The 26,670-nt window shown below is 37.1% G+C and overlaps 1 protein-coding gene across 7 annotated transcripts in view; it reads left to right on the forward strand.

Annotated features, from left to right (window-relative positions):
• The window catches only part of neo1a (neogenin 1a), a 177,613-nt gene that overhangs the window by 96,501 nt on the left and 54,442 nt on the right, over positions 1-26,670 (forward strand). For all 7 annotated transcript variants that reach the window (XM_082160902.1, XM_082160896.1, XM_082160900.1 and 4 more), the window contains exons 3-7: positions 1,415-1,690; positions 4,926-5,076; positions 17,002-17,138; positions 26,015-26,169; positions 26,308-26,428. In XM_082160902.1, coding sequence (XP_082017028.1) covers positions 1,415-1,690; positions 4,926-5,076; positions 17,002-17,138; positions 26,015-26,169; positions 26,308-26,428 — 840 coding nt within the window. The remainder of the gene's footprint in view (positions 1-1,414; positions 1,691-4,925; positions 5,077-17,001; positions 17,139-26,014; positions 26,170-26,307; positions 26,429-26,670) is intronic.

The following is a 26,670-nucleotide window of genomic DNA, read 5'->3' on the forward strand; positions in this document are numbered from 1 at the left end:
AACATGTAAAACGAGCAGCGACTCTATAAATGAGAGTGAATTGTGATTAAGTGGAGGCAATTGTAGCCTATTAGGCAAAGTGTTTAACGCTCTGCTCATGAAGTGATGAACTTACTGCTTCGATGACCTCCACTGAATTGCTTTAGTGTTCAAATCATGTGGAAGACTTGAGGAAGTTAGCTGAATTAAATATAGAGCCCTTTTCAGCCTTTTAACGAATAAAATAAAATAAAATCCAGCCCTCCTGGAGTGTTTTTTATCAGAAGTGTCCTGTTCAGTCCATGACTTCTCCAGGGTTTTTTCATCTGCCTCTGCAAGCCATTTGCTTTTTACGAGTTATTTGATATCTCATAGAGATATTTCATTTACTTTGCCCAGCATGAGATTACGGCTGTGGGAAAAGGAGCATGTTGGCATTAGATGTGAAAATCATTTTCATGTGCAGATCTCGCCTAGTTATTTACAATACTTCTACATAAATTACATCCACCCCGATTCATAAGTTTTGCAGTAGTAATGTACAGTGCTGTTCAAAACAAGTTTGAACAGTTCTTTGCAAAGAAATTCATACTTTTATTCAGCAAGGATGCATTAAATTGATCAAAAGTGACAGTAAGGACTTTTAAATTGTTACAAAAACATTTCTATTTCAAATAAATGCTGTTCTATTTATCAAAGAATCCTGGGAAAAAAAGAAATCACAGTCTCCACAAAAATATTAATCCGCACAACGGTTTTCAAAGTTGATAAAGCAGCAAATCAATATCATTAGAATGATTTCTGAAGGATCATGTGACACTGAGGACTGGAGTAATGATGCTGAAAACACAATCAAACCGCCGTTGGAACCAAGTAGATATAAAACGTTGGATGCAAAAAATATAATAAAAAATGTTTCACTAAATTAATTAACAATCAAGGATATTAAAGTCATGTTTATATTAAGAGATGTTAATTTTCAGTGGACTCAAATTAAGTAAGTTCACAGTACTATCAGTATAAATACTAGTTTTTGAACTTTTTACAGTAACATACTGTAAAAAAGAGAGCTGTAAATAAACGGTAAATGGCTGTAAATTAGGGCTGCAATTTTTTACAGTGAATAAATTTGTCATTAAGAAGTGTTTATGAAAACTAAGTTGTATACAAACATTTCAGTTTTTATTTGAGTATAATACATAAATACCAAATGAATATAATAGTCAGCTTTGTTGTTGATTTTAACCTCTAATATTATAGTAATGTCCCAAACGAGAGGGTTTTCCTGTATAGTTTACAGCATTAGTTTGGAGATATTTTTTCCCTTAATAAAATCAAATCACTCTTTTTTCCAGTATTGGTAGTCATTCTGAATAATCGATGGAGAAATGTAGCATCGGTGCATGTCTATAATTGATTGTAATTTTGTTTTCAGGAATACCGCGGTTCCTCAGTCAGCCGGAAGCGGCGTCGGTGCGGGTCGGGGACAGTCACGTGATGAACTGTGAGGTCAACCCTGATCTGGTGTCCTTCATCCGCTGGGAACGAAACAAGGAGCCGGTCGAGCTGGACCAGAGAGTGTTTGCACTGGCCAGTGGAGCTCTGGTCATCAGTAACTCCAGCGAGACCGACACTGGCCTGTACCGATGCGTGATCGAGAACGCCGGACCCATCAAGACCAGCGAAGAGGCACACTTACATATACTGACGGGTAGGAATATTTGCATTACATTTACAATCACATTAATATACCATCATGAACATGTTTTTTATATATTTATATATATATATATATATATATATATATATATATACATACATACATACATACATACATACATATATATATATATATATATATATATATATATATATATATATATATATATATATATATATATATATATATATATATACAGAGTAGACCAATCAATCTGAGCCTGATTCTTAATCCTTATCCTTTGGAAATGCATGCATTGTTGATCAATGATCTTTGAAACTTTGCCAACCTTTTACATTCACAAACAGCTCTATAGTAAGAGGTCTTTAGTAAGAGGCAGGTTGATATTGTCCATGTGGATATTAAAATCCTATATCCGTCCTATATCTAATCTACAATTCTACCATACCATCCATTGGAAATTAATCTACCATTAATTTCCAAAATTCTTGAAAAAACTGTTGCCTCTCAACTCCATCTTCATCTATCCCACAATAACCTGTATGAACAGTTCCAGTCCGGTTTCCGTCCACTTCATAGCACTGAAACAGCACCTATCAAAATCACCAACGACCTCCTTATGGCAGCTGATCCTCATCCTCATCGAACCTGAGTGCAGCCTTTGATACCATATGTACACACCGTCCTCCTCAACAGGAACTATCTCTCTAGCCGCACTCAGTTCATTCAATTTAAGTCTTTTAAATCCAGTACCTCCGCCGTCACTTCAGGTGTGCCCCAGGGCTCTGTCCTGGGGCCCCTACTTTTCATCATTTATCTCCTTCCCCTGGGCAATATCTTCCGCAAATGTAACATTCAATTCCACTGTTATGCTGATGACACCCAGCTCTACCTTTCGACCAAACCCTCGTCCACTCTCCCGCCCTCCTCCCTTACTGATTGCATCTCGGAAATAAAAACCTGGTTTACCCAAAATTCCCTCAAATTAAACAGTAATAAAACTGAGGTACTCCTCATTGGCACTAAATACACTTTATCCAAAACTGACAGTTTTTCTCTGACTATAGATAACTCCTCCGTTTCACCCTCCCACCAGGTTAAGAGTCTGGGTGTGTCATCCTTGACAGCACATTATCTTTTCAATCCCACATCAATAACATTACCCGGTCTGCCTACTTCCATCTACGAAACATTAATCGCCTCCGCCCCTCCCTTACCCCTCACACTGCTGCCGTTCTTGTCCACAGACTACTTTAACTCTCTCCTTTTTGGCCTCCCTCACAAATCCCTTCGTAAACTTCAACTGGTCCAGAATTCAGCTGCCCGCATCATAACTCGAACCCACTCCATTCACCACATCACTCCTGTTCTCCAACAGCTTCACTGGCTCCCGGTCCAGTTTCGTATCCAATTCAAAGTCCTTCTGTTAACATTCAAAGCCATCCACAACCTCGTCTAACCCTAACCCAGGGTCCAACTTCCACCTGCTCCCTTAGATCCTCTTCCTCCATACACCTGTTTGTGCCCCATTTTTTATTCATAACCCTTTATATTAAAAGTTCTTAATCCATGATAAACATAAATTCAGTTGGGTTTGTCCAAAAAAAGTTTTTTCCTCCTTAAAAGAACAAAATCTCTTAGGAGGAAAGGCCAATTTCCCTTCATTCCTGACAGTAAAAATGCAATACATTGATTCTGATGCGATTTTTCATACCCTACTGAAACTCACACAATTGTGGGGAGAGAGAGAGAGGGGGTTTTAAAGGAAGCCTTCTGGAGCAGGACGGCCACATGTGGTGTTATCAAAGAGAACAATGTAATTTATGCTGAAGTTAAAGAGAACTGAGCTGCTTTGTGGCAGATCCTCAGCAGGCAGATTTATAACGCAAACCAGGCCTGAAGCTCCAACCTCAAATAATGAGGTTATCACACCAAACATGGAGCAGTGATATGTAAAGAGAGAAATAAAATAATTTATTTTTCCCTCGTGGAGATAAATAAACAATGAGTATTAAAGAGAAAAATGTAAGAGCTTAAGCCTAAAAGGTTACTGTCTATACAGTAAATGTTAAAAAATAATAATAAAAGTAAGTAATTTTAGAAGATCCCCAAGGAGAGGCACTTTTAAAACTTTGCTGTTTGTTTGAGTGTCATGCCTTTGTGTTTTTCCGATATTTTGTCTTAGCCCACTTCTTAAGAAAAGAAAGCAAAACAAACAAAAAAGCCCAAATTGGGTTAAATTCATACTTAAGGACACAGTCCACTCAAATTTTAAAACTCTTGTCTTCTTCACCCTCATGTGGTTGCAAACCTCCATGGCTTTCTTTCTTCTGTGGAACAAAACGTTGGGAAACCAAACAACATTGGACCCCATGAACTTGAAACATAAGTTGGATATTCATTATTGTGAATTATATTCGAGTGAAACGGCTTCTTGAACATGAACAAATGTAGAAAGGGGCTTCATTTTGTTTGTGGGCTATTGACTGGATGGATGTGGTTTGCTATTGGTGGATCTCCTGTGAGTGACAGGTTGCCCCGCCCTCGTCATCAGAGAAGAGAAGAGATGCTGCAAGAGGGAGGGGAAGTTATTTTGAGTCCAGATTACGAGGCACATGATTAAAAATAAATAAAAATAATGATGTGCTCACTGATAAATCATTTATGGTAAATACTGCAACATTCCATAAATAAACAAGAATCGTCAATTTTGATTTCGTGGTGACTTTAATAATTAACAGTGTTGGGTGTCATGCATTACTAAGTAATTCATTACTGTAATTGAATTACTTATAAGTAAGGGATTACTCTTAATTTTTCTGTACTTTAATTACAGTTACTTCTGATGTAATTGCATTAAATATTGTATAGACTATAGAACAATTCTATATAAAACTAGTGGATTTAACATCAAATTTTAGTCATGTTAAAAATGTTAAAATGTATGTTTTAATGCAACCTTCTCCCTTTAAATAGGGAGAAGAATAAATTATGCAAATTTATATCAATTATTTGATAGAATTAAAAGATCAGCTTCATGTTTATCCTTGTGTTGTTCAACTAGTCGAGGTTGATATGGGATTTAGAAAGTAATAAGTAATGCAATAGTTTTTAGAGTATTTTTATTTTATTTATTTATTGTTTATCTTTTTTATTCTTTTTTTATTTAATACAATTTATTTTTATTTTTTTTATTATAATTTTTTTGTGCCAAGTGATGCACATGGGCAGACACTGACTGCATCGACTTCTCTGTGTTGTGCAGAATCCGGAGAGGAGAGAACCCTGGAGTTTCTCCTGGAGCCTCAACCAGTGTCTAAAGTCGTGGGGGAGAGCGTGCTGCTCCCCTGTGTGGTGACGGGATATCCCACAGCCTCCGTCACGTGGATGCACAGAGACCAGCTCATCGAGGACAGGTAGGGGTTTGAATCTCAGTTTTGTCTTCACAGATGTCCGGGGTGGATGGAGACACTGCTATTAATAGATCCAGAGCTCCGAGCTCTAAATCAGACAGTGATTTCCACTAACAGGTCATTGATTCCTCTGTGACGAACATGAGCTTTGAGTCCCGCTGTGGCAGCAGTGTCCACTTTTAGGGATCGCTCTCCGTGAACGTCTGCTGTTCTGCTGGCATTCAGCCTCGTCCCGTCCCAGATGCCTGAGGAAATAATTACAGTGATGGCGCCCGGCTGAGAGGTGTAAATGCCAGTCAAGACTGCAAGCTTCTACACACACACACACACACACACACACACACACACACACACACACACACACACACACACACACACACACACACACACACACACACACACACACACACACACACACACACACACACACACACACACACACACACACACACACCTCTCTCCTGAGAAACATTGCCAGGCTGTTCACAAATTAGACCTAGGAAGACACTTTTTCATGCTTCATTCTCATTAGCTGCTGGGTGTCCAATGGAAATGAAGTTTCCACAGCCATGATAAACCTGGAAATATAAGGGAATTTTCCAGGCCTGGAAAATTAATTCAAATAAACATGCTCTAATTTTTATATTTTTCACAATTTCATCTAAATTATTACAAATAAAACACTAAAGTCAGTTGTTACAAGTGAATTTGGGCACTATAAATGAATTCATATGATATTTTCTAAGTTTACATTTAACGGTGGTATTAAAGGTTCACCCCAAAAATTATAATTCTGTCATCTGTTACTCATCCTCATGTCGTTCCAAACACATAAGACTTTTGTTCATCTTCAAAACACATATGAAGGTATTTTCAAACCTGAGAAAATGTGAAACCTCTCTTTGAAAGTTCATAAAAACATAATCCACACGAATCAAGCGATTTAATCCAGATCTTCTGAATGATGAACAGATTTATTTGATAAACACATTCAGTACAGAGAGCACATTAAACATGCTTGCTTGATGCGTGAGAACCAATAAACAAAAGTTTTGGTTACATGGACTTTCAATATAGGGACAGAAATCTCCATTGTGTTTCAGTGACGACGAGTCTTGTGTTTGAAACGACATGCGTGTCAGTGAATGATGACAGAATTTTCATTTTTTGGTGAACTAACCCTTTAAATTATTCAAATTTATGAAAATCAATATCATCTGATTGCGAACGACTGGGAAAGTCAAGGAATTTCATTGGCCAAAAGGTGTGGAAAGACCCTGTACTCTTTTACAGTTTCTCCATGTAAACTTCTCAAAAATTGATTATGAACTAGATTTGTGAGTGGTGTGGCTTTCAAACAAACCAAAAGAGAAAAGAAAGAAATTCAGTTCTCTAGTCTATATGAGAAGTTCCTCCTTCAATGCAACTGGTACTTTTTCACCTGTTTTATTGTCCGGATTGCTTAGAAAAGTAAAAGCAGGACACTCATCATTCTTGTCTAAACAAAAAGTGCAGATGCAGAATGAGAACAAAGTAATGCACGTAGTTTAGTGTTTTTTTCCCCCCTCAAATCCCCAACCGTTAGTATGAGCAATTTTAATGGTGTTGCTTTCCTTAGTAAACACCACTAATAATGGCCTTCCAGTGAGTTTGTCATAACAATAATTACCACGTACATTGGCTTGAACGTAAGTCTCCCCAGAGTTGCCGTCTTCACACGACGACTTCATTAATCAAACTACTGAGGTTATTTAAACTGAAAACGATGTTTTGCTCTTGACAATTAAAAAGTGCCTGTGAGATTATTCCTGAAGGAAGGGTTTGGACTGTCAGCCGGTAATTGGGAATGTTGAGTGGAAGAGAAATAGGGAATATTTATAAGGACGTTGGTGTTCAAGCCCCTTCTTGACGTGTATCTGAGTTTATGAAGACGCTCTGCGCTCCGGGGATTAACCGCGGTAAACGGTCGAGTCAGAGAGGCAGAACAAGAGAGAGCAGAGAGATGAAAGAGTACAGTGAGAGTTACTGTTGATTGCCTCATATTGGGGTCCGTATGAAGTGTGACTTCAATCCCTCCAAACCTTAAGACACAATTTAAACGTTGTACAAAACATGCTCACGGTCCCTTTGATCATACTGTGCAATATGCATCTCCAAATATTTCTATAGTATATTCATTCAGTTCATATTGTGTGTATGAATATTTTATGATGCAAACAGGTCTGTATTTGCACACTATATATATATATAAAAATGTAATTCTAGAAATGATTTAGGCCATTTATGAAGTTTACCTTATGAATTGATTGTCCGGATGGAAAAACAGGGTCATTAAGGTGGTCAATATGTTTTTTTTTAGCTGGTCCAACGATCCCTGAGGGGTTTTTATCCGCACCAGTTCAGTGAAACCACTGATCAACCAACAAGCCATTCATCCTGTCCCTTTGTTCCCATTTCCTCGATTCTCTGAAACCCCATTTAAAATCCAATTTGGGGTTGATCATTGTGTGCTACTCTCCTGATCTATAAAGGTTGGATGAAATCATTGCAGAATGACCATTGCCAGAGTTGCTTATCAATGTTAATGGCCTATAATTTCTGCAGCCTTTTGTTCAGGATGTGTATTAACAAGATTAAATGCTGTTTTCAGCTCACTCTCCAGATATCAAATTTATCCTGTTTGTAATAGAGTCTGGCCCTGTAATGTTCAGCCAGAGGGAGGGGGAAAAGTAGGCTAATACACTTTAGCATACTTATAAAAAACAGTACACTTTTTACAGAAATTATATGCATTGAAAGAATATACTTAAGTGCAAACTTAGGGTACGTTTACACGACAATGATGTGCTTAAAACTGAGAAGTTTTCCCTTTGAGTTTTCCACGTAATGACGACACCGTTGTCAAAACGATCCCAATTCACACGGATCCGCGAAAACGACAAAAAACGCTGTATTCTTCTGCCAGGCCAGTAGATGGCGATGAAACACTATAGACTGAACAAGTAACACGCATGTGCATGACGTCATCGTCTTCAGAGATTCACATTTTTGTTGTTTACAAGTAGATCGTTTTTAGAAACTTGCACTTTGAAACTCGTTTTCAAAACGCAGTTGTCATGTAAATGAGCGGCCAGAATGCATAAAAAGTTTTTTGTTTTTACTTGAAAACGCTGTCGTGTAAACAGCCCCTAAACCAAACTATTGTTAATTTCATTTCGACCTAAACTTGAATGCCATGTATTTAAAAACATTTGTAATCACTCATATGTAATGCTGATACATTTAAAAATTGTGACCCTGGATCAGAAAACCAGTTGAATGGGTCAATTTTATGAAATTGAGATTTATACATCATCTGAAAGCTGAATAAATAAGCTTTCCATAGATGTATGGTTTGTTTGGATAGGACAATATTTGGCCGAGATTGAAAATCTGGAATCTGAGGGTGCAAAAAAATTCGAAACATTGAGAAAATCTCCTTTAAAATTCTCCATTTATGTTCACGATTGTCCTGCATTCACTCACAAAAATAAATGTTTTATATATTTACGGTAGGAAATTTACAAAATATCTTCATGGAACATGATCTTTACTTAATATCCTAATGATTTTTGGCATAAAAGAAAAATCGATAATTTTGACCCGTACAATGTATTGTTGGCTATTGCCACAAATATACCCGTGCGACTCGTGACTGGTTTTGTGATTCAGGGTCACATATATTAACTTTAAATGTAATATCGAATAGCACATTGCAGTTAAATATAAGATCAAGTACATGTGCTTCAGTATGTTAGTCTCCACAGTCCATCAGTCCTCACGGATCGCGCTCCCTCATGTCTGTGAAGGGGAAAATGTGTTTTGCTAATGTCGAAAACCAAACAGTGCTTTATTGAGCGTGGAGTCATTCCAACGGCTCTGATTCCCTGGCACTAGCAGCGTTCCCATCTCTCAGGGTCTTCTCGGCACGAGGAGTCACTGGGCCGAGAGCTGAGAGACATAATCGCAGGTTTGAGGAGATGCTCGGCCTTCTTAGTGGGAGTGTAACAACAGACTGGATTCACTGAAGGATAAATACTGAAGACTCGCACATAGAGCTGAAGAGAGGGGGAGGAAAGGACAGCCATTTATAAAATAGAATTAGATATTATTGTTTGGATACCAAGTAATGTCATTTATAGTCTTGTGTTTCCAGACTCCTGCCTTTTAAGCAGAAGATCTAGTCCATGTTAAAGCTAATTCTGGCCCGTCTGATTGATGGAAAGTCATAAACCACTTCGCTTTTTACTTCTTTGCTCTATTTCAAACAAATCTAGAGTATCATCCATGTTTTTAAATTATAGTTCATTATATAGTCGTTATATTTTAGTCATTTAAGTTGGCAGTTCACATGAGTTGCTGGTAAGCAAATGAATTATCATTAATCTTTTTTAGTATGTGTTTTTTATGTTGATTCTTTTTATTTTGTTTATTTTAATTTTGCATGTAATTAAATATCATCTCACAAACCCCAGTTTGGGAAACATATTTTATAGAAATATATAGTATTTTATAGTGTTTACAGGAAAGTAAACAGACTGCGTGTAATATGCATCAGATGTTCCTGAATGGTCCGTGGGTGGCCCGTCCGAAGCTAAAACTACAGTACATCATTTATGACTTTGCTGGAATGCATTTTTGCTGGACGTCTGTTTTATTGTTTGGCAGGACATTACCGCGGTTGTACAAAGCATGCATCATTTAGCCAGATGTCCAGCGGCTGTTTGTCACTGGAACATATGAATTTTGTGCCTCCCTCTTGTTCTCTCTCGGTCGCTTTTTTCCGTCGTGTCCCGTCCCTTTAGGAATGACTGTGGCTTCTCCTTTCACTACACAGCTAATGACACATCCACGGCTAAACCCAGTTCATTCAGACCTCTAATGTGCGCATGTTACGCAGGCTGTGGTTTTGGGCTTATAGGAATGTGCTAATCAAAAATATCGGTTAACCATTGGAAGCACCTGTGAAACAAATAAAGAAAGGATTGTTGATAGTCCATCTCAGCCCAGCTGGGAAAAACAAACTCTCCGACGACTCACTGTAAAGATGAAGCTCTTCATAGTGATTTTAGGCACTGTTTACATCTATTATTATTAGTATTAAGATGCGTTTTGGTCGATCGGATCATAAGTAGACGAAGGAGACACATTCCCGGTTACACCTGGTGTCTCTTTTGTCCACTTCTGTCCTGATTTCTTCGAGGAGAAAATCGATGGATGGGTAAATGTATGGGTTTTTTCAGATCTTTCAATCTAATGGACTAAATAAGCTCACGCAATTTACATATGAACGTGACCTGATGAACATACAGAGATCATCAGCTTTAGTGTCTGCTCTGAGTGTGTGTGTTAACGCTGTGAGTGTGTGTTAGAAATCAGGAATGGAGAGAGAACATTGTGTTTTTGGTACATTTTTCATCTTCAAACCAAACTTGAGTCTCCAGTCGACAAAGTTTAAAATCCCGTCTAGCTAGAGCTCTTCCCATAATGTTCCCGCATTAGATCAGTAGACGGAGAGAAGACCGTTTGAACACATTCGACCACATGAGCGTTTACACTACGAAAGTAATCCGGTCGAATGTGTTTTCCACTACCTCTGGATGTGGTCGAAAGTGGACGAGCTCAAAACATTTTAGATCCCGTTTACACCTGTATATATAGCGTCGTCCACTTGTGATCCGATCGACTAAAACGCATCTTAATACCAGATGTAAACAGGGCCATACACTATTTTTTTCGTTTGAGGCTCAGTCCTATAAAAGAGCAGCATATGTTAAACTGGACAAAATATTCAGGTTTATTACAAAACCAGTCTCGAGTCGCACTGGTATATTTGTGACAATAGCCAACAATACATTGAATGGGTCAAAATTATCGATTTTTCTCTTATGCCAAACATCATTAGGATATTAAGTAAAGATCATGTTCCATGAATATATTTTGTACATTTCCTACCGTTAATATATAAAACATTTATTTTTGTGAGTGAATGCTGCACAATCGCCAACATAAATGGACGACTTTAAAGGAGATTCTCAATGTTTCTGAGTTTTTGCACCCTCAGATTCCAGATTTACAAATAGTCATCTCGGCCAAATATTGTCCTATCAATATAAAAACAATTACCCATGTGACTGGTTTTGTGATCCAGGGGCACAAATATCATTGTTTTTACATTTACAATATTGGGTTACACTTTATTTTAAGGTGTCATTGTTACAGTGTAATTATATATTTAAAGGGATAGTTCACTTTGAAATTAATTTTTGGTATGTTTTAGCTTACCTCAAGGGCATCCAAGATGTAGGTGTCTTTTTTTCCGCAGTAGTTTCAATTTTGATATTTTTAGGTCAAACCGTTCTTGTCTGTCAGTCATATAATGCAGGTCTATGGTCACTGTTTCAAAGAGCATACACAGAGTCCAAATTAAACAATTCCCCATCGTAAGTACACATTGATGGCCTAAGACACGAAACGAGCGGTTTGTGTGAGAAAACGAACAGTATTTATATCGTTTTTACCTCTTATACACAGCCATGTCCAAGTGATCTGATCTGATGTGTGCGCAGACTGGTGCATAGATATATACACACTAGATGTTGCCTTAAAGACATTCGTTCCAATGAACTGCCGTAGACAAGGCGACATCTAGTGTTTATATATCTATGCAACAGTCTGCGTACACGTCAGATCAGATCACTTGGACATGGCTGTGTATAAGAGGTAAAAACGATATAAATACTGTTCGTTTTCTCACACAAACCGCTCGTTTCGTGTCTTAGGCCATCAATGTGTACTTACGATGGGGAATTGTTTAATTTGGACGACGGGGAATTGTTTTAATTTGGACTCTGTGCTTGCTCTTTGAGACAGTGACCATAGACCTGCATTATATGACTGACAGACAAGAACGGTTTGACCTAAAAATATCAAAATTGAAACTACTGCGGAAAAAAAGACACCTACATCTTGGATGCCCTTGAGGTAAGCTAAAACATACCAAAAATTAATTTCAAAGTGAACTATCCCTTTAAGTACTGAGTAATATTAAGCAACTATAGGGTTAGGGTAGGATTAGGGTTTGGTTGAGGGTTAGTTGCATGTAATTATGCATAATTTACTGTTATTACTATAGTAAGTACATGTAACATGTAACAAGGACACTGTAAAATAAAGTGTTACCCAATATTGTATTATACCTGAGCTTTGTAATACAGAAGGGAAAATTGTGATATTTTTAAAAACGTATTATTGAGTCATGACTCATGAGGGTCTTTTCTGTAATTTACTATTACATTTTTTTTATTGTTGTTTCACTTCACTTCATATGACTTTGCCTTGGCGGACAAAAGTGTTTTAAATATTAATAAGCATTAATAATTAACCTTGATAAAGATAAACTTCATCTGTTTGTTTGTAACATTGAAGGTGCCACACAAACATGAATAAATAATAAATAATCTTTTTTAGGCTGAAGAGGAAGTTTTGTTGTTGCAGTAAATTGCAGAATACATTGAATTCAAGATCAAGATATAGTTTATGACTATATGTTTATTCAGACTATTTTTTTTCTTCTTCTTCTTCTATGAAATAATGATCAAATATGATGGCCTACTAATAAATAAGGTTTTCTTTTCAAGAATTTTTTTTTTTTTTTTTTTCATTATTCAATTCACATTTATTTGTATAACACTTTTCACAATACACACAATGTACATATCCAAAATCACAGGTAAAAATGTATTAATTTAAACAATGTAATAATTGAAGGCAGAAACAATGAGCTCATTGAAGTAATGAATACTTGTTTGTTAACAAATGATTATGACATTTATAATATCAAGTTTTTGCCATTTTGGACTTTGTGAGGGTGGAAACCATCAGAAGCTGGTTTGAACTGGATTTTCCAGTAGGATAACACAGGACTCTTGCTGGTGGCATCAGAAGGAATAGTGTCACTCCCCTCATTCAAGGCTTGGCACAGCTTTAGGATCTGCTCTGTTTGGAGTCACAGTCATAGAGCTGAACAGTTAAGGATGGAAGCCATGCCAGAACCTTCTGAGCTGTTGACAAGGCAGGCTTTCATCTCGCTCGCTTGTATCTCATGACGGCATCAATCACAGGCTGGCTGCTCTGGGGCAGGTTGGGTCAGCGCCACCGGTAGTTTGGTGTTGGGTTTCTGTTGACGGATGCCAGTAGTTTGGCCTCAGAGCGGCACACTGGATATCTAGCGCTAGCTGTTAGCCTGTTAGCTGTTAACCTGCCTGCAGTCGTGAACACATTAGTTCTGGGTTATTTGAGGCGACTCCACGCGTAGAACCAAAGCATTACTGCTCCCTCAACACGCATAACGCACCGACGGTCCTGAATGAAGGAAATGTTTCCAACCTCCAATATTAAGGAATGCTGTTAGGGGGAGGAGACGGCTCACTTGTTAAAAAATGAATGGGAAAGTTTTTGTTTTTGTTTATGCCATTCTTGTTTATCTGTATAGTGTGCAAAATAGGACTTGAAACCCTTGATTTTTTTAACAAATGGTAAGTGAAAGGAGAGGAAATGCCTAAACGTTAGAAAATATTATTCACTGCTGACCTCAGAGGTGTGTGTGTGTGTGTGTGTGTGTGTGTGTTTGTTTACAAAAAATTAGTATGTCTGAATACCAATACTTAGTGTGATTTTGTTATTTTCTAGCAATAAACTTACAAATAAAAAGTATTTTTTTTGTAAGAAAATCAAATAAAAATACGCCTAAATGGGTATTACTCTAGCTATTTAGGGGGACATTTTTAATTTTGCAGTTAATTTGTTGTAATTTACAATAAATTTGATAACAGGGCTGAATGGTTGGAGCCATCGCCACTACATTTTGTGTCAAATCAATAAAATAGATTAGAAAATCAATACAACAGAATAGACTGTTACCAAGGTTATTGTAAGAAACCCTGTTAGCCATTTATATATATATATATATATTCTTTTTTTATATATATCGTCTTATTTGTCTTGTCTGATCCAGCTCCAAGTCTAACTGAGTCTATCAGATTTAATCAAGTGAAATTAAATGTTGACAAAAGCAAAACACCACAATGGACCTTTGCCTGTGTCTCCCTCATATTAGTTTTGAAGGCACTTGACTAGAGACACATGCGAAAATCATATTTACTTATATTAAGATAACAAAAATAAGCCATTTTTAGTTTATCAATAGGGCAAATGAATTACTGCAGAAATAATTTTTATCAATTTTTACTCAAATGATGGTGTGCATTCATCAAGCACAGCCATTCAACCCTGTTACCAAGACTATTGTAATAAACCCTGTTAGCCATTTTCTAATTGTAATATAGTTATTTTTTCTTTATCTAACACTAAAAAGCGCACATGATTTTAACTTGTATTCAATTGTATTGTGATGTGTATTCAGACAACTTTTGGCAACAAGGTAATTTATAGTTTACTATAAATTTGCTAATAGGGTTGAATGGTTGATGCCGTCGCCACGCCATTTTGTGCCAAATCAATAAAATAGATTATGATTATTTACTTGTATTAAGATAAGAAAAATATAAGCCATTTTTGTCTTATATCGTCTCATTTTGTCCTTTTTGTTTTTAACCACTGAAAATACTACTTGTCTATATATTTTCCTAATGTATTCATCTGATCCAGTTCCAAGGAGTCTAAGTGAGTCTTTCAGATTAAAGCAAGTAAAATAACATGTTGACAAATGCAAAAGGATCTTGTCCTCCCTCACATCACAGTTCTGAAGGCCCTTGACTAGATACACATGCGGAGATCATTGCAGCTGATGTGGAGCTTCAGCATTCACACTCTTAAAGGAGCGTACGAGTAATAACGTCACAGTCCATGAAAGGAAAACATGAAGAATGAAGTGTGTCTTCTGTGGAAAAGCTCCTCACTGGGTCTACGTGTTTCACTGCGTGTTCTTTAGCCCAAAAGCACAAAGACCCCCTTCATGAGACCTGCTGGTTTTTCCTTGGGTTGAGGTGTGTGTTATTCTTGAGGTAGGGTGGAGTTTCGTTGAGCTCAAGACTTCTGAGTTACTCTCTCTTCTGGCATGTGTGTTTCGGATACTGTCGACTGTTAGCCTTGGACATCCACCAGAGAACTGTTGCATTTGTTGAACCACGCTCTGTAAATTTATAGATATTCTGGTACTTGCATTGGTTTAGGAATGACTTGCTCTTCTTTAGGTGTTCATTTATTATATATTCTGTCTAACTTCATGATGCCTTTATTGTACTCTCATCTCTGTTGATTTAACTGTTTAAATCCGTTCCTTAGAATTCCACTGATTTTTATTTTTTTATTTTTTTAATCCCAAAAATTTAGATAAAATGAAAGTAATACAAGCACAGTTTAATTTTGAATGCAACACATGGATCTGGTTACTTCACAGCTGAGACGGGCAGAGAAATAGAAATAGTCAGTGTGAGAATGCTGGTATTAATGTGCTGGTGTTTAATACCAATCGATGTCTGACAGATCAGGGTGTTTTCTGGGCCAGAGAGCAGTCGGCTCCTCTACCTCTTACTGTGGACGCTCTCTTCTTTTCTCTAAACTATTGATGCCTTGCACAGCATCACAGCATGTTCCCTACGTCGGAAATTCACCCAACTCCACAACTGAATGATGATTAGTTTGTCAGTAGGGCAAAGAAAATGGCTTGCAGAAATCATTTTATCAAGCATTCATCAAGCACAGCCATTTAAACATCCAGGATATTGTAAGAAACCCTGTTACCCATTTTTTATTAATTGTAATATATTTAAAAATATATTTTCTTAGTTTAATGTTTATTACTAGAAAGCACACATGATTTTTAAATGGTATTCACACGTCTTTTGTATTCAGATAACTTCTGGTAACAGGGATGCAAAAATAGTAAATACCGTTAGTAAAAAAAAAACTAAAAAAACGGATATATCTTGTATTCAGACAACTTTTAGTAACAGGGATGAAAAATAGTAAATAAATTCAGAATTGTCTTGTATTCATACCACTATTGGTAACAGGGATGAAAAATAGTAAATAAATAAATTCAGAAATGCCTTTTGTATTCAGACAACTATTAGTTACAGGAATGACATTTTTTTGTAAATATATTCAGATATATCTTTTGTATTCAAACAGCTTTTGGTAACAGGGATGAAAAATATTATAGAAAATTCTGAAATGTCTTGTATTCAGACAACATCTGGTGACAGGGATGCAAATAGTAAATAAATATATTCAGACATGCCTTTTGTATTCAGACAACTATTGGTAACAGGGTTGAAAAACTGTCAATAATTAAATGTATTCAATTAATTCAGACAGACTATTGGGATAGATAGATAGATAGATAGATAGATAGATAGATAGATAGATAGATAGATAGATAGATAGATAGATAGATAGATAGATAGATAGATAGATAGATAGATAGATAGATAGATAGATAGATAGATAGATAGATGGATACACACACACACTTTGGCCTTCTGAGGTGAACTAACAATATTTGTGTGACATCCTATCACACTACCTTGTTAGACAAGAGTCCCTTTGATCCAAAGCAACATGCAGTGTAATTATACAATCGTCCTGAAGCGTCCTGGGGTTAAGTGTCTTGCTCAAGGGCTCTGACCGGTTCTTTGTTTCCACCTGGTTCAAACCCAGAGACCTTCTGATAACAAAGCATGACCTTTAACGGCTAAACCACACCACCACGCCTTTTCTCTTAGCATGCTCCCTTTGCAACATATATTCCATTGTGTTGTGTGTGAGAAAGAACATTTATACTGCAGTTACTGAATCAGTGTTGGGCTAAGTATACATTTAACTTTCTGAAGGGAGAGAATTGACAGCGTGTGTTTTTCTTCACAGCACGGGCCGCTTCGAGGTGCTCGGCGGAGGCAGTCTGCAGATCTTCAATCTCACCGAGGAAGACGCCGGTGTGTACAACTGTCTGGCAGACAACACCAACGGATCCATCGAGGCCCAGACTGAGCTCATGCTGAGAGGTAAGCTTAAACCTCGCTTTAAACGACTAATCAAGTGATCTTCGCCAGAGAGGCTGAGGGCCCTGTCTTGCACCCAGCGCAATCGACACATGTATCATTCCTATTTTGCACCCGACGCACAGCAGACTTTTCCCTCCACAGACGCACTGCTGTAGCGTGTGCACAACGCGCATACACTTTGCTTCTCTACTCTACACACAGACGCAGCAGTTCCCATTTTTGCAAACCATTCATAATTACAAGGAAAAATATTCCACATGAGGGAAATCATTGTGGTGTCCATGAAGATGTGAAAACATAGGCATAAATCTAGCTCCCAAATTATTATAGCCTGTTTAACCAAAGCTAATTTGGGTGGGTTTCTCCCATCCCCATACAGTGTCACTTCTCTGTCTTTTACGGCCCTGACGAGAACGTCGGTCTCCTCGGCTGTGAACCGCGCCTGGCAAATCCGCCGTTATAATAGCAAACCGCCATGGAACAAGTGCGCCTGCTCTTAAAGGGAATGTGAGATGACGCTCTGATTGGTTTATTGCACGTTACGCCCAAACCACACCTATGAGTAATGAAGCTACTTCAGACCAACCCATTTTAGATTTGTGTCGGGCGCAAGAGTCATTTATCCCGCCGGTATAATAGCAACAGCGCCCGAGATCCGCCCACAAAGTTACTTGCGTTTCACGTTTGATACTTGCGTTCCAGATCATTAAAATAAGGCCCTATATGTATAAATGAACTAAATTAATAACTGTTTTACAACAAAAATGAACCATCACTGAACTTACTTAAAGGTATAGCTGAGGATCTTTCCAAATTTTAGATAAGACCCGCCCTCTCCACTTTTTGAAAAGTTTGATTGATTCACCAGAATGATTGACAATTAGGAGGACCAATAGTATAGGTTACCCACCAGGAAGTAAAACATCCTCCGCTATACCTTTAAGCTGGACTGTGATGCTATTTTCTTCTAGAAACAAGCTTTGTTGCATTATTTTCCTGTTATCACTGTAAAGCTGCTTTGAAACAATCTGTATTATAAAAAGCGCTGTATAAATTAAGGTGACTTGACTTGATCGCCATGTCACACTGTAAAGCTCTCTCCTCTATAAATCGATTGCACGGTCTGATCACACTTCAGACATGTTTGCAGAAACACACACAGGATTCTCTGTAATTGCTCACGCTGTAGCTTTTGGGTGGGACTTCTATTAAAGTGCATGATATTTGATTGTGTGATGATGAAAGGGACTGTTCAGACAGGTGTGAAATTACAAAGAATCGAATAGAATCTGGACTGTAGATGTCATGCAGATATGTGGTGTGTAATGAGCTTTAGCCATCTGTCTGTCTGCTGAGAATTGATCCTACACTGTGACGAGATGAAAAGATGAAAGAGACCGGGAGGGCAGCCGGCCCCTACGTTCAGGCCCTTACTTTGCCTTTGTGGGTGGGAGAGGTTTTGTGTTGGAGCGATAGTAAATCCAACAGCTCACAGAAGAGGTGCAATGCCAAACTCAAACCGAGCTCCTCCCAGGATACAAGCGAGTGTCAAACACTCTCTCGGCTCTTCTTTTTACGTGGGCGGTTTGCTGTTCATTGTGTGTGGTTGCAATGCATTTTGGTTTGAATAATATGACAAAAATAGGGAAGAAATTTGGTTCTGCTTCAGTGCTCTAATTGGGAATCTAGTTCAGAATTTCAATGGATGATCCCTTGTGAAAAAGAAATGTGCTTAATTGTGCAATTTAAGATTGTGTATATTAAATCTATATTTTCTTTTAAACGGTACTTGCAGATAATATGTGATCCTGAATCACAAAACCAGTCATAAGTCGCACGGGTATATTTGTGGCAATAGCCAATTGTATGGGTCAAAATTATCGATTTTTCTTTTATGCCAAAAATCATGAGGATATTAAGTAAAGATCATGTTCCATGAAGATATTTTGTAAATTTCCTACCGTAAATATATAAACATTTATTTTTGTGAGTGAATGCTGCACAATCGTGAACATAAATGGACAACTTTAAAAGTGATTTTCTCAATGTTTGGATTTTTTTGCACCCTCAGATTCCAGATTTTCGAATAATCATATCTCGGCCAAATATTGTCATATCCTAACAAACCATACATCAATTTTAAAAAATGTACAGGGTCCAGGGTTACATATAATATTAATGAAATAAAAGGCCACTTAAGTGTTCTTAAAGAGAGTACACCCTCAGGACGGTCTCTTGAGTAGAGTAATTAAGTTTAAAGTACATTTTAAGTCATAGGGTGGGTTGCACCAATGATCAAATTAAGACATGAAATAAGTTTAGAGCTAATCAGAGCTAATTAGAGCTAATCAAGGATTTGTTGATCTAGTTTTTATTTTAGTTTCAGCTGTTCTGCTCCACTTCGATTTACAAATCAGGGATTCAAAATATTAAAACCTTCATTTTCAAGTAATTTTTTTCCTCCATGATGGATTTGTTATTGTGTTAAAATACTTTTTTTTTTAACCTCCTCACCTGTACATTTAAAATTAATCCCAAACTGAGATTTAACTCAGAGTTTAAAATAATGGAACCGCAGGATTAGAGTTAATCTATCCTAAATGTAAATTAAAACCAGGATCAAAATGATGATTTAAACGTAAGTCTGATTATTTAAGTTCAAAGTTTGGCGCAACAGTCCAATTATTATAAAAATCTTGATTTATTGATCTTTTGTTGTGCTTTTAAGAAGTACACTTACTTTGATGTGTTGACTAACACACAAAAGCACATTTAAAGTACTTGATTATATTTTGGGGATTCTTTGATAATACACTTAGTTGATATATATTTTAATTTAATTACTACAAATGTGTAATTACAAATATATATTTTAGTTTACCATAAATGTTTGTCGGTACATTCAACAATGCACTTTAACCATATTTTAAAGACAACAGAATTGAAATGACACATAAAGATGTACTTAAGTCCTCCTTAACTACATGTCAAGTTCAACTAATTGCAGTTAATTTAATTTAAATTAACATGTACCAGAAAACATTACATTCAGTTCACACTTAAGTATATTATTTCCATAATACGTTTTTATTTTATTTTTTATAAAATAAATTATATATAAAAAAATTTTAAGTATGATAAAGTGTACTTTTTTCACAAGGAGAAGTATAAGGACTGTCCATAAAAGCAAAAATACATGTATAGCCACAAGACACATGATGCATGTTGACATGAGTTATAATTGCTGAATAAACGATGTAATATTTATAGATCTATATCCAGTCTTTCAACTTCAGTGACACGTCAAGCCAGTAAGCTTGGTAAGTTTTGCATAATAACCAGAAAGGTATCATGTTCACTCACAGGAATTACACCGGAAACACACAACCAGACGTTAGTTTGCCTAGAACAGTCGTTTTTGCTGAATAATTCATGCTTTAACACAAGTATGAGACTCACACTTCTGCTTGTAATCCCTCTGGAATGCTGGTCTTGTTTACTCCCATTGCAAGTTACTGTAACCGTGTGTGTTTGTTTTAACAAATCAGAAATATTTTCTGTGGTAATCAGCATAATGCTATTGATAGAGCAGTTGTATTGAATCCCGAACATTCTTGTGTTCCTGTTTAAAATGTGAAATAAAACGTTCATGTCTTGTTTTGCTCATATTTTCAAATGTCAACCATACGTAACTAGTCAACATGCAGAAGTGTGAGCGGGTCAGATTGATCCGGGAACCTCTGCTCTCTGTGTGTTTGTTATAGTGAAGGTGAAATGCCCAGAATCTTATTAAACTTTGATAGACTGTCTTTTTCTGAGATACACAGAACATAAGCGACTGGCTTGTATAGGCTGCTGTTATTTCTCAGCCTACTCTGAAATGCAGGGTAGATGAATGGAAACAGGAGTGTGTGTTGAGCTTTGACATTGTCTGTAATACAGCGGGAAACCTGAGACATGCTCATGAATGCAAGTGAGGCAGTGATAAGAGCTGTGTGGTCATTCGAGACGGTTTTATCATCACTATAATCTCCGTGTAGAACGTATAGGGAACGTAATCGGTCTGTGACCATGAAACAAATGCTCTGGCTTTATCTTTAGCTTTTCTTCTGTTGTCTCAGCACACTTTCCTCACAATTATTTCTTAAAGTCAACATCAAATCATCACAATTATTTACTTTCTTAATACATGCTACTAGTATGTATCGATATCGGTATCGGCCGATATATGTTTATTTTTAAAGTTATCGTTATCGGACCAATACGAAAATTAGGCCGTTACAATAAAGCCGATATGTAATGTATTATTTTCTCCAGATGTGCACTGTTCACCATGATGGTTTTGAATTGCTTTGAATATGATTGGAATCACTTCAAAAAAGGAAAATACAGTAAAGTGCAGCATGCAAGTCTGTCATATAGGATACATAAAATTATCATGAGAACATCATAATTGTGGGATTGGGACATGAGACTTTTGTTTTTGTAATCAGGCACTCAAAAAATACATAAAAATTTGGATTTAGATTTATCGGCCAATATATCGGTTATCGGCTTTCAAATATAAAGAATTATCGGTTATCGTATATCGGCCAAAATTTTCATATCGGTGCATCCCTAGCTCCTAGTGTTATTGTGCATGAATCACTAGTGCACATTATTTCAAAAGAATATCTTCATTAATCAACTTGCTATTTCTCTGAAATGACTTTGATTGGCATAACCTAAGATACGTGAAAGTGGAAAATAATGTTAACCAAATAAAAGCTTTTTAAAGCATGGTTTTTGGACACATTTGTAGGTTATACAGCCTTTCTAAAATCTTGACAATAGTTAATGCAGAAAATGTATTCTGGTGAACGTTAATGCAACGTGAACAGTCCTCCACAACCAACTGCAAAATAGCGATCAGGTCTGACTCCATTTTGGTTTAAAATGCTCACTTTTCACAATCCAGCAAGTTCCTGATAACAAAATTATGTCTCGCTGTATTGTTTTTCACACTAGGACGTACATCAGCTTAAGGAAGTAAAATAGGTTTTGAATTCTGTTTCGTGTTGACTTTAATGTGAAAACTGGCTTAGTGTGGTTCTGTTGTTGTCCAGCAATAATGCAAAACACTGCAAAAAAAATGCTTTTCTTACTTAGTATTTTTGTCTTGTTTCCAGTCCAAATATCAAAAAAAAATATATTTTTAAATCAAGATGCATTTGCCAGAAAAGTAAATTGCCATAAGATATTATGTCTTGTTTTCTGGGGAAATAAATCAAAATTAAGTGAGTTGTTGCTTAAAAAAAGCTAAATCATCTGCCAATGGTGTAAGAAAAATTATCTTGTTTCTGTTTGAATTGAGATCATTTTTCTTACCCCATTGGCAGATAATTTTGCTTTTTTAAGCAACAACTCACTTAATTTTGATTTATTTCCCCCAGAAAACAAGACATAATATCTTATGGCCTTTTACTACTTTAGTAAATGCATCTTGATTTAAGAATTTTTTTATATTTGGACTGGAAACAAGACAAAAATACTAAGTAAGAAAAGCATTTTTTGCAGTGAAGTTTGTACAATCACACATCTGTATATGTGTAACATTTGTACAGTGCTTCCCTGTGTATGTGCTCCTGGGCTTGAGATATACTGAGTGATTGAAACATGAACCATCTGTCCCGTGTGGAGCCGGCTTGAGCAGGAACCCAGCAGTGTGTGACAAGTGTTTTTCAGCAGGTTGTGTGTGCAGACCTCAGCAAAACTACAGGAGCACACACACTCTCAGCCATTCATCACCTTACCTCAGTCACAGTCAGTGTGGTCCTGATGCTGCAACTTATCTTACATATGCTAGATCCAATAATCTGCATATCAGCTCAGCTTAGCTTTATGTAGCCATTCTAGCTTTGGATGGTGATTTTGAGAATGTATAGTGACAATCACAAAAATGTTTATTTTCATGAAAATTCATAATCTTTATTTGCTATTTTTCCCCTTTGCTCATTGTGACCCCCTCCCCATTCACTTACATTCATTGTTGTATTATTCAAAAAAAATATTGTTGTCTGTTTTACTGATATACAGTATTTATGAGACCAAGAATAACAAAAACAACAAAAGGATGGGGACATATGGGCAATATGGTTTTATGTGTCAGGACATAATGAAAATTCATCTGGTCCTTGGCAGGTCTTAAATATGAGGTAAATACAACCTCCGATGAACAACAACACATGACATATCACACCGTGTCATTATTTATTTAACAAAAATAAAGCCAAAATGGAAAAGCCATGGGTGACAAACTAAGTACACCCCTACGTCTTCCATAAGAATTAAGAGGGTAAGAAGCTGCTAATCAAATGTCTTTGATAAATTGATCATCAGCAAGTGTGATCAGCTCTATATAAGCTGAAGATTGGGAAGTTTGCTGGTCTAGAGCATTCAGGTGTGTGTTAAAACACAATGCCAAGGAGGAAAGACATCAGCAATGATATTAGAGAAGCAATTGTTGCTGCCATCAATCTGAGAAGGGGTATACGGCCATTGAAGTGCATTGTTCTACAGTGAGGAACATTATTCACAAGGAGAAAACATACAAGACAGTTGCCAATCTTCCAGCAAATTCACCTCAAGGTCAGACCGTGCAATGCTCAGAGAAACTGCAAAACACAGAACTACAATTCAGACTCTATACAGGCCACAGTTAACATGTTAAATGTTAAAGTTCATTAAAAAAAAGTACAATTAGAAAAATTGGAAGCTTCTTCTCTCTGAAAAGAAACATGGCAGCACGGCTTAGGTTTGCAAAGTTGCATCTGAACAAACCTCAAGACTTACTGGAACAATGTCCTTTGGACAGACAAAACCAAAGTATAGATGTTTGGCCATAATGCGCAGCACCAAGTTAGGTGAAAACTAAACACAGCATATCAGCACAAACACCTGACTCGCTGATGGAGGGTTGATGATTTGTGGCTTGTTTTGCTGCCACAGGACCTGGGCACCATGAACTCCTCTGTATACCAGAGTATTCTAGAGTTAAATGTGAGGCCATCTGTCTGACAGCTACAGATTGGCCGAAATTGGGTCATCCAACAGGACAGTGATCCCAAGCACACCAGCATATCTACAACAGAATGGCTGAAAAAGAAAATAATCAAGGTGTTGCAATTGTAAGACTGAAATAACTGTAAAACTTGAGAAATTAGATAAATGCCAGGCAGTCTACTTGAGGCCCTGAGAGGACAAAGGACCTCTCTGGAAATTAACATTTGAACTCACCCTTGTGCACTATCGAGATGAAAGTCTCACCTCCGAATCATCCTAATCTACATTCCTTCTCCTCATCCCCCACTCCTTCTCTCTCATGCTAAGATCACCTGAATTCACCCAAAAATCCATAGGTTTAATGTGAATATTTATCATTGAGTATTAGACATGTTTAGTATCATTTGAAATGTCTCAGTGCGACTGGTACAAATGTCTCATTTCCAAATAAGTAAAACAAAAGGTAATAAGGTTTTTAAGAGTTTAGAGATAACTGGCACACATAGGAAGGTGGTCTCTAGACAAATGGTCTCACACCCCCAAAAGGTGTAACCTCTGAATGTAAATTCCCATTGTTAGCAGATGTTTCCACGTGAAAGAGGTTCTGTCTATATAATGAAATGCAGCAAAGGGCTCTGGGCCTTTTTGTAACTAATGTTGGCCCATGATGTTAAGGGTGACCAAAACTCTTAGCACCATGTATTTTAATGTTAGGTTCGCATCTCTTCTCTTTAATCTAGAGCATTTGATGTTATTGTATTGATTATCCTTGAACTGATTATGAAATTGGCATGATACATTTACCTGACATAATACATTATTACATTTGATTATTCTAACTGACTTTGACATTATTTTCATTAAAGAGTTAAAAAGAATAGTCAAACATTCGCTCACTTTTAATGATGCATGGATATCATTTAAAACCTTTTCATTTATGGAGTCAGATGAAATCACGAGAGAATACATATTCAAATGTATTGCATTTAATCAAAAAATACTTCGCCATGAGAAAAGACAGTAACACGTAAAGACCTTCCGCGCTGGTCGGATGCCGGACTTTGAGCCGATCGAGTGCGAGTTTACACAATGGCCCAGTCGAATTCCAGACCTTAACCCAACTGAAATGTTGCGGCGGGACCTTAAGAGAACTGTGCATATACAGATGCTCACAAACCTCAATGAACTTAAGACGATTGGGCCACAATTCCTCCAGAACGATGTGAGAGACTGATACTGTCATACAGAAAACGATTTCTTTAACTTATCGCTGCTAAAAGTGGCTCAAGCAAGTGAATCAGAGGGTGTATTTAGTTTGTCACCCATGGCTTTTCCATTTTGGCTTTATTTTTGTTAAATAAATAATGACACGGTGTAATATGTCATTTGTTGCTTTCACAAAAAATATGCGATTTAAGGGTATGAATCATGCATATTATGTGTTTTGTGTGATGGGATGTGATGTAATGCATGTGATGAAATGCTTGGCTTGTGGTTGTGTGGTAGCGAATCAGGCACAACACAGGGCAACAATCCAATTACATCCTAGCAGACAGACCTGAATCATTCTGCTGCACACTACCTTGTTATTGAGATGATCTATGTCATGTTTATCTTCTCCAACATCAAATAACCTCATTTACTAATGGCAAGCCTTTGGAGGTTTTGCGTTCTCCTCTGGCTATTAGGAGCTACATATTTAGCCCCATCCTGGTGTTTAGGGATAGGATATTTAGAGGTTGAGAAGAGTCAAAACTAAGCAAATCGTGTTGTTTTCCGAAGTTATTAATAGTACTAAATTAAACAGGCATTTGAATCTCTTCATCTCTTCTCAGCTTCCCCACAGTTCCTGAAGAAACCTGCCAACATATATGCTCATGAAGCCACAGACGTCATCTTCGAGTGTGAGGTCACCGGCTCACCGGCTCCCACCATCAAATGGGTGAAGAACGGAGATGCCGTCATTCCCAGCGACTATTTCAAGATCATCGTAAGTTGCCAGCTATAGCTCTACTTGAGTAAGGACATGCTGTTGACCTTTTGTCATGAAAATGTGTGATACAGAATGCACTATAATAGTGGACATTTCTTCTAGTTGGCTGCAATGTTCTTGTTTGCGTCTTTATAGAAGGAGCAGAACTTGCAGGTGCTGGGACTGGTCAAGTCAGATGAAGGTTTCTATCAGTGTTTAGCTGAGAATGACGCTGGTAATGTGCAGTCGAGTGCTCAGCTCATCATACTGGATCAAGGTACGTCTAAGATTGAATTTTTTTTATTATTATTATTTTTGCTTTTTAACTATACACATGAACAGATACATTTCCATGTAACAGAAAGCCCCCCCCCCCCCATATACATCAAAAACTGTATATTTGTCCCTTAAAATATGTCATCTTTTCCATTGACATATTTGTTACCATTTCTTTTAGCCAACATCCTATACTTGGTGCACAAATATTTTTCCAATTTAAAGAAATAAGCCGTTTTGCTT

The sequence above is a fragment of the Leuciscus leuciscus genome, assembly GCF_965113295.1.
Source record: "Leuciscus leuciscus genome assembly, chromosome: 2".
NCBI lineage: Eukaryota > Metazoa > Chordata > Actinopteri > Cypriniformes > Leuciscidae > Leuciscus > Leuciscus leuciscus.